The sequence below is a fragment of the Corapipo altera genome, unplaced genomic scaffold, assembly GCF_003945725.1.
Source record: "Corapipo altera isolate COAL_440 unplaced genomic scaffold, ASM394572v1 2c, whole genome shotgun sequence".
Lineage (NCBI taxonomy): Eukaryota > Metazoa > Chordata > Aves > Passeriformes > Pipridae > Corapipo > Corapipo altera.
Genome location: NW_020884923.1, coordinates 2,431,624 through 2,444,025, shown reverse-complemented (window position 1 = coordinate 2,444,025; position 12,402 = coordinate 2,431,624). Strand labels below are relative to the sequence as shown.

At 36.9% G+C, this 12,402-nt stretch overlaps 1 protein-coding gene across 6 annotated transcripts in view; it reads left to right on the top strand.

Moving 5' to 3' along the window:
* Positions 1–12,402, top strand: part of LYST (lysosomal trafficking regulator) — an 87,851-nt gene that overhangs the window by 24,760 nt on the left and 50,689 nt on the right. For 5 of the 6 annotated variants that reach the window (XM_027657276.1, XM_027657278.1, XM_027657277.1 and 2 more), the window contains 5 exons: positions 2,267–2,357; positions 4,555–6,643; positions 7,611–8,640; positions 9,572–9,733; positions 10,381–10,537. In XM_027657276.1, the coding sequence (XP_027513077.1) occupies positions 2,267–2,357; positions 4,555–6,643; positions 7,611–8,640; positions 9,572–9,733; positions 10,381–10,537 (3,529 nt within the window). The remainder of the gene's footprint in view (positions 1–2,266; positions 2,358–4,554; positions 6,644–7,610; positions 8,641–9,571; positions 9,734–10,380; positions 10,538–12,402) is intronic. The other variant, XM_027657279.1, reaches the window with a different exon arrangement.

The window sequence follows — 12,402 nt, the reverse complement described above, 5'->3', positions numbered from 1 at the left end:
TTATGTTGTTCTTGGTGCGGGTTTTCTTTCCTTCTTATGAAAGAGTGCATGAGTTAATTGGAAAGACCATAAGTTCAAAAAGATATGTTGCAGTAGTATTCTGTCCTTCAGCAGGAACAGAAAAAGAAAAATTAGGTAATCATATACCTGTTTGCCAGCTGATAGTCAAATGTTTAGCAACCATCAAAAAGGCATGTGTAAAGCTCAAGTGCAGTAGCTGGGTAGAAAGAAGAAATAGATTATAAGTTTCAAGAAAAATGAGTGTTTATTACTGCAGTACAAACTGACAGTTTTTAATTTGAGAAGGTACTCCTGGTTTAAGACAGTAAAATAAAATTAAAATATACTCCTTTTATTTTCTTTATTTTAGTTTTTTGGGCTATGAGACACATTTTTTTCTTTAAGTAACTTGGTCTTGGACATAATATAAAGTGAATATATTGTAGCTTCAGCTCAAAAGAGAAAGTATTTTAGAAGACATGATCAGTTTATACTATTTTTTATATAGAAAGTCTAGCACATGTCCCTGTAGCTGCAGATGTCCATTTCTTTGTTGTCTTTCTCCTTTCCTTCCTCTTCAGCACTGTGGGACAGATACTAAGCAATTGCTTGGCTGAGATGTGCTTTGAAACTGCATATCCCAGTATTTAAACATAATGAACCAAGTGAATCCTTGTTGAGTTTATTCAGCCCTTTTCTTAAGTGGAGTCAGCTGTTATTGCTGGTCAAATTCATCTTGTATGTTTGATTTTCCTTCATGAGGTGACTTGTGCTAAGACTACAGTTTGATTTTCTGGTTTGGTTCTGGCTTTCAGTAGGTGCATTGTCTAAATGGCAAATCCACAAGACTACAGTTATACATAACTGTGGGTTTTTAGATGTCACTTGAGTTCTACATAGTTGCTGTTAATAGATGCTTCAGGACCAGAGCTGTTGGAAAAACAGCTGGCTTTCATGTAAGAAGGAATTGGGGAATTCCATGTGCCTCCCCTCCAATACAAACCCATTTCTGAATTAGAAGGGAAAAAAAAAGCTTGTAGCATCTGCAATTCAGCAAGTATTTCCTGAGGATTTTTTTAAAGGCAGGGAGAAATGAGGGAAGTAAATTTTTTTGAAGTGTACCACTGAAATTTGAAGTTAATATTTTGCCTTTTTCTAGCCTCATTATTATGCTTTGAATGCTGCATTGCTCATTCCCACTCCCAATTAATTTGTCTTGCTGAGAATACCCTAGGAGAAGAGAGTTGGGAGAATGACTTTGAAAAAGCTTCATTCTCAGGTCTTAATTGAACTGTGTCAATAGTTTTTGATTTTATTTTTAAATTTTCATTTTAATTGATAACCTTATCAGAAAAATACAGCTATTACATATATAGACAGATAGCTGTAGAGCTATCTCTATTACTATGTATATAACTGTATATATTTGTTATTTTTATATATATGTATAAAACTATTGAAGGTGCTTATCTCCATACACTTACATTTCATTGTTACCTTGAGTTTTTGGAGAAGGATGTTGCTTCAATTGCATGTCCTTGAATGATATCAAGTGCCAAAATGCTCAAACCAACTTTTCGTTTTTGAAATTTTTGACCTTTAAGGCTGAAATCATTCTGATTTTACTGCAAAGCACTGCATAAAGGAGTTGGTTGAATTCTGTGCCTTCTATGATTCTTCTCCACATTGAAATTCTTAGTGTATAAGGGTTAGAATCCCAAAAGGAGGGAAGAGTTTTACTGGTTATTCTGTTTTTTGGTTTTTTTTAAATTGAATAACCTTCTCTCTTTTCTCTCATAAAATTTTACCTTTGTGTTATAAGTCAATAAGATCAGTTATAAATGTAAGCCTTTTTTCAGTTGCTTAGGAATGTCACTTTGGAGAAAGTAGAAACTTTCAAAATAAAGTTCTTCGAAGTTTCATTTTTGGAAGGACAGAAATTTCAAACTCGTCTTGGGCTTCATGTTGGTTTTGATTAATCAGCAAGTTCTGTGCCTTTGATTTTTCTCGTTTTCTTCTCTAAGGAGTTCTTTCAACAAGAGGGATTAGAAGAGGTTTATATAGAAACAGTTGCAGAGGTATAATAAATATCTTGGATGCTTTCTGACTGGCTCTAGTTCATGATTATAGCACTCTTTGCAGTTAGGTCATTTTTTCAGTGCTTAAAACAGCAGAGAGACATAGGAACTGAATAGCTTGGTAAAATAAAGGTTAATCTGTTTTTTGAAAGTACAAGATCTTACTTTTTATTTTGTTCCTAACATAGGAGCTGACATGTCGAGAAGAACTTCTGACCCTCCTTCTGTCACTTCTGCCATTGGTGTGGAAAATCCCTGTTCAAGAAGAAAAAGCAATAGGTATGTTTTATCATTTACAGTATTAAGCACCTAAAGGAAGTAGTTTGTGCATTACTACAGAATTCAGGACTCTCTACCAAAAAAGTAACCCATTGTAGTACATATGCTCTAACATGGAATGAAGATGTGGATTCTGCAGAGAATTTAAGTTCAAAAATACCAGTGTCCTATCAGCATACAAGGAAGATAAAAACAATGCAGAGAAGGTAAAGGCTTTTGATCAATGTGAAAAGTAATGCTTATGTTACTGTGTAGCTGAGCTCGATGTTGAGATTTTTTTTCTTTTCATGTGATTTGGGGGGAAAAGAGATTTGAAAGAGTATATGATATTTCTAATGCAAAGGGTTTCATGATGAGTAGAAAGGGAAAACATACTGATTTTTTTTTTTTTTTTTTAGAAACAAAAAAATGATACCTGCTGACACTAAAGACAGGATGAGACAAACTTTTTCTTGTGAAAAAAAGGAATAATGATGACTAGATGACTATGAACAGAACTAGGCTTGATTCTTTAGAAAACGTCGTGTTCTGTGTCAAACTGATATGCTAATTGAGCAATCAAATCACAAGGGTTCAACTGCCAAAGAGTCAGTTTAAAGTGAATTAAAGAAATGAAAAGAATTATATGAATTGAACTCTGTGGAAAAACTGAACAAGGAAATGTCAGTGATTTGGGGTTTTTTCATTTGGGATCTTACATTTGTCTGATGCATTCTTTTCCCTCCCAGAGGATGAAGCAAAGAGAATGAAATAAATAAAGTTACCTGACTGCTTGAGGGAGTTCCTAAGGATTCTATTCTAAAGCTCTCCCAGTGTTTTTTGCTGTTGGAAACTCCTGCAAATTGAGGCTTTTGTTAATGTTTGTAGACTTGGAGTGTCAGTTGCACAGAGCTTTTATATAATAAGCTTTCCTGCTTTCTCAGTTGCATCATTCTCTCATGCTCCTGTAAGCATGATGGAATTAAAGAAATGTTTTGGTTATCCTACAAGAGCTTAGTGGCTTTTCCAGGGTTAGTTTAAAATGCTGTTGTGTAAATAGGTTTTAAGATGTTGTGGTTTATACATTGCATAATGTGAAGTTTTTACATCTACAAATTACCTTCTCTTCACATTGATACAGTAAACATGATGTATCCAGTTGTGTACTAAGTACTTTTTTTTTTTTTTCTTGACTGAAACAAATCCACTGGTATTAGGCAGGTTTTTTCTTTCTGTGCAGGGAATATCCTTCATTTGGTAAAGTACTCCTGGGTAATTTCCTGCCTTTAAAGCAGATGATGTTTCTTATGTATCACAACTATGATTTTTGAAACAACAAGGCTTGCACATGGAAGCATCTTTTCTTTCAGCTTGATTTCAGATGTTTGTACCTATTAGGTGGGATTCTAGGGTTTTGAATTTACTGGATGATGGATGCTTGCAGTTGTTTTATGCTAGTTATTTTACTACCCAAAGCATCCCGTTACAGTTCTGTCACTACTGAAAAATAACATTGGACTTAATCCAAGCACATATGGAGTTGTTTCTCTGCTTACTTTTTTGATAGTTTGAGTTTACTGATACAAATGAACCGGTAGTACTCGCATTTTATTCTTAAAAATCTTCTTGTCTATTGAATCAGATTTAAATTTCATCTTTGCTATTTTATACTGCATACTTGAAAGTTGGGGTTTTTTTGTCTTGGCTTTTGTAGGAATATTCAGCATCCTAAACATTATTCCTTTCTGTCTCCCTCTTGTCCTTGACTATTTAAAATTTCCTACTTTTATTTCTGCTTCTTGTATTTGGAATAATTAATACTGAAGTAAAGACTGAGGTCTGTATACTTGAAGATCTGCACTGTTTCTAAGTAGAGAAATATACTTTTTTTATTACCACTAGTATGCTTCTTTTTGAGAATGGAATTGTGCCAACAAAAAGTTTTAGGAAACCCTCTAGCACATTTTTATCTAACCCTAGGTAGAAAATAAACTAATTTGTCTAGGCTTTGAAAACACCTAGTATGACTCCTAAACATGAGTTGTTGCTGCCTGTTTTATATTAAAAATGTCTGACATAGGTATATGCAAAACCATGACTTATTAAGATATAAATTTGTTACATGTTTTTGATTTGGAAGTATTTAACTATAGAATTAGGAAAAATGCTTTACGTATTATAATGTTTCTTTAATGTTCTTTTGTCCTTTTTCCAACAGATTTTAATATACCCTTCACAGTAGACATATGCCTGACCAAAGAGAATAACACAAGTTCTGTGAAATCTACTCAGGAAAAACTAAACTTAGATGGAAGCATTCATTCATCTCTTCAGACTTCTGTAAAGCTAAATCTTCGATCTCGAAAAAGTGGACGTCTGCGCAAAACCACCCATCGTTACTCTGTGCGAGATGCAAGAAGATCTCAGCTGTCCACTTCAGATTCCGAAGGAAATTCTGATGAAAAGACTACTGTAATAACAAAACACAGACACTCCCAGTTACTGCAACCTTTTTTAACATATCCTGTTAGAGACAGCTACCTTGTAGATAGAAGTGATCGCCAACCTGTGGAAGTGGTACCAAATTCTAATACCAATGCCCCTAATGTAGAAAATTCCAGCAAAATTATTCCAGCACATGAGCTAAACCCAGAGACTTCGAATGAGCCAGCTGCAGGAACTTCTGAGAGCAACAAGGATAACTCTCCTTTTGACTTATGCCATGTCTTACTGTCTCTCTTAGAGAAAGTGTGCAAATTTGATATTACTTTGAATCACAGCTCTGCTCTTTCAGCCAGTGTGGTGCCCACATTAACAGAGTTCTTATCAGGATTTGGAGACTGTTGCAATGTAAGTAGTAACAGAGAAAATGAAGTAGTTTCTGCAGGGTGGACGGAAGAACCTGTGGCTCTGATCCAAAGGATGCTCTTTCGAACAGTGCTGCATCTTATGGCTTTAGACATTAGCAATACAGAAACAATGCCTGACAATTTACGAAAAAATTTAACAGACTTACTTAAAGCAGCATTAAAAATCAGAATTTCCTTGGAAAAGCAACCTGGTCCTTTTTCTCCAGGTTATGAGAAAACACTACAACAGCCAGTTCAGGATGACTACATATTTTCCAGATATCGTCACAGAACCTTGCTTCTACCTGAGGTTATAAAAGGCACCTTGCAGATTTTGATCTGTTGCCTACAAAGTGCAGCCTCCAATCCATTCTACTTTAGCCAAGCTATAGATCTGGTTCATGAGTTCATACAGCATCAGGGATTTAAGCTATTTGAAATAACAGTGCTTCAAATGGAATGGCTCTGTATAAAGAATGAGGGAGTACCTGGGGAAGCCTCAGAGCATCTGAAAACTCTAATCAACAGTATCATGAAAATAATCAGCACTGTCAAAAAAGTGAAATCAGAGCAGCTCCATCAATCAATGTGTACAAGAAAGCGGCACAGACGATGTGAGTACTCTCACTTCATGAATCACCACAGAGATCTCTCTGGGCTCTCTGTATCTGCTTTTAAAAACCAAACTTCCAAAAACCCTTTTGAAATTTCTGATGGAGAAGTTCATTATCCTGAGAGATGCTGTTGCATTGCTGTTTGTGCACACCAGTGTTTGCACTTGTTGCAACAAGTTTCTTTGAGCAGTACCTGTGTTGAGATTCTCTCAGGTATACATAATGTAGGAATATGTTGTTGTATGGATCCAAAGTCTGTCATTGTCCCACTGCTCCATGCTTCCAAGTTACCAATATTAAAAAACTTTCAGCAGCACATACTGAACATCCTTAACAAGTTTATATTGGATCAACTGGGTGGAGCAGAAGTATCTCAAAAAATTATACAGGCATCATGCAATATATGTACTGTTGACTGTGATCAACTCGCTCAGCTGGAAGATGCCTTGCAGGGCAACTCTAGTGATGTTAGTCTTGCATCTAGTTCCTCTTGCAGAGTTCAGGGAATTCTGCCTAGCACTGGATCTGAAGATATGTTGTTGAGATGGCATGCATTGGAGGCTTATCAGGACATTGTTTTTGAAGAAGACAAGCTACGTGGCACACAGATTGCAAGCCATATTTGCCACTTAATTCAAAAGGGAAATGTAGTGGTCCAGTGGAAACTATATAACTGTATTTATAATCCCGTACTTCAGAGAGGAGTTGAGCTAGCTTGCCATGCTCAACAAGAACTTGGACTAAGTACAACTGATAAACGTACATGCAGTTGCCATAGCCAAGATTTGCCTTCTGAAGTACTTCAGGTTTATTTGCAGATGCTCCCCGTGTTGCTTAAATCCAGGTTGGTTGATTTTCTGTTTATTATTGGAAAGCATGCTAATTATGTACGTAACTTTGTATATTTGTTACTGATCAGAACTCTAGGCAGTGTTTGGATATTGCGAATGGCAACAAGGTAAATGCTTGAGTGAGATAAGATATATGCCTAGATCCATAAACCATAGAAAGTGAGGGTGCTCTACTCATGAGTTATGGTCTTTAATAAGCCAAAGTGTGTAGAAACAAATAAAAATCTTTGTCCAATGTGACATACTCTCTGCCTCTTCATTCCACATGCTAAAATTAGTCAGCAATGTTGAACAGACTGATATGTCATTTTTCTGTGGGAATTAGACTACTTAGTTTTCTGTTTCGCTTTTCCTTCTAGAATGCTTACTATACCATCTTTCAAAATAGGTCTTGATGTTTACCTGTCCTGAAATAACTGTTTTTTAATTTACAAAATCCTGTTCATTTTAACATAGTTGAGAAACAAGTTTTTTGACACTGACATGCTGACATAACAATTGCACAACAAGTTGTGCTTGAAAGGTATTCCTGAATTCTATCTGAAATACATCATCCACACAACTAAGATATAGCTAGGAAAATGTCTTCAATTTTGAGAAGGAATCTCTGCTTTCTGGTGAAATCACAGAACAGAGAAATTTACAAAAATATTTACTAGCTCCAATTGCTAAGAAAAAGCTGGGGGAGAAGTACCGCTAAAGAGCAAATGTCATAAATAAAGTTAAATGCTTTTAATGGTTTGAACATCATACATATTTGTGGTCTGCATTTTAGAGGGAGGTATTTCTTTCATCATATCTTAAAAAAAAAGTTGAATTTTCCACTACTAGTTGAATGATGCTTACTTGAGATTCTAGAGTACAGTGAATGAGTTCATCCTCTCTTTAATTTACAGCAATTAGTGAACTACATGAATTTGTGGCTGATTTGCAAGGTAACTTCTATGCTTTATCTTGCAGGGTAATTAGAGACTTGTTTCTGAGTTGTAACGGAGTGAGTCAAATGATTGAGTTAAATTACTTAGATACATTAAGAAGCCATTCTTTGAAAGTGTTGGAGACTTTAATACTCTGCCTTGGTGATCAGCAGAAAGACCAAGCAACGCCAGAACTGGAAGGCCTGAATGGCGAACAAAAGGAATCTACATCTGACTTACCTGCTTCCCTTTGTAGCCAGCATGCTGTTTCAGAGATTCCTCAAAGCCTGAGCAAGTTTTATGCTGGCTTGAAAGAGGCCTACCCAAAAAAGAAAAAGTTTGTGAGCCAAGACATTCATGTCAACACAATAAACCTGTTCCTCTGTGTCGCTTTTTTATGCGTGAGTAAAGAAGCAGATGGTGATCTGGATTCAGCTAATGACTCTGAAGATACATCAGGATATGATAGTACAGCTAGTGAGCCATTAGGCCACAAGTTACCATATCTGTCACTGGAAAGCCTTACTTTGCCCTCACTGGAACATATTCATAGGGCTGCAGATATTTGGGCCATGTGTCGTTGCATCTATTTGTATAGTTCTGTTTTCCAGAGACAGTTCCATAGACTTGGAGGCTTTGAAGCATGCCATAGATTACTAATTCTGATAATTCAGAAACTTGGAAAAATTAACGAAAAGGAGCAAGAAAAGAGGGAGAGAATATTGAGTGAAAGCAGCAGAAGTTCACACGGGAGTCCTCGTACTGAGCTTCTCAACAAGGATGATTCTGTTCAGCTGGCTAAAAGCAGAGAGGTGACACAACTGGAGCTTGATAATTCTGGCAGTCTTGCTGGTGTGGAACAGCTGGTGCCTGACTCTGTCTCCTGTGACAGCTCTTTGAGTAGAGAACACTCCTCAGTTATTTCAGTTGCCAATCTTGAAGGGATAAAGACTTCTTTAAGAGAAGAGGCTGAGTGGGCACTTCAGGGTATCAGACTTCTAGAAGCTCTGCTGACCATCTGTCTACACAGTGCAAGTAACATGCAGAAGATGGAAGTGGAGATGTTTCACCAGGTACTACGCAGCTTCCCTTAGCTTACTTTGCTCATATTTGTTACATACAATAATATTTTAACAGGAATTTAGTTCTTGTAGAGAGGGGAAAAAACTTACGCTTTTCTTATAGTACCTTATTTTCTGTAGAACTGAAAGCATACAGTTAAATCATGTTCTTAGTAGCTGGAGTAGTGGTCCTTTTGAGTGGTACTCTTTTTGAAAAGAGTATTCAGTGGATAATGTGTGTGACAGGGATGCTGCAGGAAAGCTGTGTAGGCAAGATTATACATAGTAACACAGTTTTTGATCAAGGTTCTGAGCACAGCATGGTGCTTGAGAAAGAGGAGTATTGCAGGGCACAGGTACTGAAAAGACACCTGAAAAAAAATATTGCTTAAGCCTTAGAGGTGAACTAATTCAGTGTTCCACAAAAGGTTGTTAATTCACAGAAGACAACTTTACATTGCTTTAATGTTTTAATTGCTATCTTGAATTTTATTTGGCAGTTTGTTACAAAAGCAGGAGGCATTAAGTACAAGAGAGAACTGAAAACTGGAGTTCTGTCTGGACTACTTGCAAGTTTTGTGATCTTGGACATGTCACCCTCTGACTTATTCACTTCTAGTAATGTTGTGGTGTGATTTGAATGCACACTGTGTACCTGAAACTGTTTCAAGGTCATTTATTTTTGAAACAGTGCTTTTACCTGCAAATTTTAGATAACAGCATTTTGCCAGATTTTTTCAAAGTGCAGATTCCAGTTAAATCTCTGTGACAAACAAGATGAATATTTCTTATTTTAAGAGACTGAATGAAGTGTGATGGCTTTAGCTGAGAAGTTAGATTAATGTAGGTGGAAGGAGAAGTTCTTAAATGAAAGTACTAGGCTACTTCTGTTAGCCAGAACATAGTAACATGAATCAAAATGTTTGTCTCCCCCAAAACACAGAATACCTGTGTGGATGATATCTTACTTGAAATAAGAGAGCAGCTTGCTCAATCAAAAGTGATAGAAACTGACTTGGCAAAGCCTCTGTTTGATTCACTGCTTCGTGTTGCATTGGGCACTTTTTCTGCTGATCTTGATCATTCTGAAGAAAAAATTGAGAAGGTATGAAACACCAACTAACCGGTCTAACTGTGAATAATGCAAGGTTTTCTCAGGTTTTTGTTGTTTTGGTCTTTTTAAACTCAATAGGAAATGTTATATATCTTTTGATTACTGTGGCAGTTGAAGATGAATTCTCTGCTTCTCATATGTAGGTGAAATGCTGCTTATTGATATGGTCCCCACATTTACTGTTCAGAGATGAGCCATGCCCCAAACAGTGGCAAGCTCAGTCAACTTGATGTTCTCTTAACTCTTTCATCTTACAACAGTGTGACAAACTCTCGAAAAGCTTCAAACAGGGATGTTGAGTGACCTTATCACCTTAGAGTGAACATCAAGGTGCATGTTGATGGTGATAGTGATTTTGGAAACATAGTTACTCTTAATGCATTGGCCACCTGCTTGCTAAAACTTTTGATCAGATAGTTAATATGAAAAATCTGTCTTTGCAGATTGTTTTTTATGTAAGAATGAAGTATTCTTAACGTATCTCAAGTTTCTTGAAAGTATATGATTAATTTGTTTCTTTTGCTGATGGGCTTGGAGAAAATAGTCATTTGTAAGGTTCTAAATTATTTGCTTTTATGATCCAAAGATATATTTTTTTTCTGACCAATGATAGTCTATTTGCTTGATGTATTGTACAGACCCATTACACTGAAAAGGAGCCTGTGTCACAACCTGGAGAAATTTCCGAAGAAACTGAAGAATCACAATGCTGTAGTCTTAAAGTTTTTGCTGAAGAGGAAGGATATGAAGCAGATAGCGAGAGTAACTCTGATGATAGTGAAACCAAGGATGAAGGTAAATGTGAACTTTCTTAATACAGAAAGCTGTCTTCGCGACATAGCAAAGTTTGTCTTTTGAGATGTACCAAAACGGGGCAAGCATCAGATACATTTAACAGATGGAAATAACAACTTTTTTTTTCTTTCAATATGATGCAGTTACAGTTAGAAGGATGATGAATATTCTTACTGAGCATTGCAGAAACTGTTGTCTTGGTTGTCTTTGTTAATGTGACTTTTGCTCTAAAGTCATGCTGCTCAAATATATTATCATGGTCTAGGAGCTCCAAAGATGTTTATTACTTTGTTTGAAATTCAATGCTCAAATTTTTTTTATTTAGAATTATAACTCTCTGGTGTAAACTAAATAATCTAATTATATTATAGAATACTAGGTTGAAAGGGACCTCAAGGATCATCTGGTCCAACCTTTTTTGGCAACAGCATGGTCAAGACAAGATAGCCTGGCACCCTTTCCATCTGAATCTTAAGTGTCCGCTGTTGGGGAATCCACCACTTCCTTGGGGAGATTATACCAATGACTGATTGTTCTCATTGTGGAAAGCTTTCCTCTTGTGTCCATATGGAATCTCTGTGAGAGTAACATGTACCCATTACCCATTAATTTTTGTCTGTGTGACTCCTTGGAAAAAGAGAGTCTTCATCTTCTTTGTAGGCACCTTTTAAAAACTAGAACATGGTGATAAGGTCTTCTCTAAGCTGCCTTTTCCCAAGGCTGAACAAACCCAGTTTTGTCAACCTTTCCTCCCATCTGTTTTGCGTAGTGGTCACCAAAACTGAACAGAGCTTTCCAGGTAGAGTAGAGTGGGATAATGATTTCTTTGTGTCACCTGTTGGTGACACCTTTGATGCAGCCGAGCATCCTGGTGGCTTTTTCTGTTGCAGCAGCACACTGTTTACTGATACTGAGCTTGCTGTCCACTGGGATACCCAAGTCCCTTGCCACAGAGCTGCTCCACAGCTGGGCAGATCCAAGCCTGTGCTGCACTTGTGGATTATATTTTCCCATGTGCAAGACCTTACATTTGTCCTTGTTGAATTTCATAAGGTTCTTGTCAACCCACTCTTACAGCCTGTCAAGGTCTTCCTGTAGCCCAGGCGTTCATTTCCCCACTCAGTTTGGTATCTTCGGCAAACTCCATCAAAGTAGACTTGACAGATCACTTATGAAGACATTAAACATCTTTGAGGTGGTATCAATCCCCAGGGGACTCCACTTGTGACAGTTGGCAGTTTGAAAAGGAGCCATTTACCACCACCCTCTGGGTGCAGCCGGACAGCCAGTGCCCACCCACCGCCCACACTCCTTGTCTCGACCCTAACACATTGGTTTCTCTTGGCCCTAACACAGTTTCTCTAAGAGAAGGCTGTGGGAAACTGTTGAAAGCCTTGGAGAAATCTAGATAGACAATGTCCACTGCCCGTTCCACATCAACCAAACAGGTTATTTGGTTGTAGGAAGCAATCAAGTTTGTCAAGCATGATTTGGCCTTGGTGAATCCATACTGGCTTTTCCCAATCACGTGCTTCATTTGACTTGTGATTGCCTCCTTGTTATACAACATATCCCTTTATATTCATTCAACAATTGATGTATCCATATCTTACTGTATTCTGTTTGTGTAATTAATTTTAAACATGAATTAATTTTTTCTTTTGTGCTGAACACATCTGGATGCTTCCATTCTGGTATGAATAGATTAATAGAACTGCATTAAGCTGTTGCTTTTTACCTGCATGACTAGGCCTTATGAATAGATATCTAACATTGTAAAAGCATTTCTGAATTAAAAATTTCATCTGAAATACTTTCATGAAACATTTTTATGAAACTTGTACCAAATAATTTTAAGTAATGTG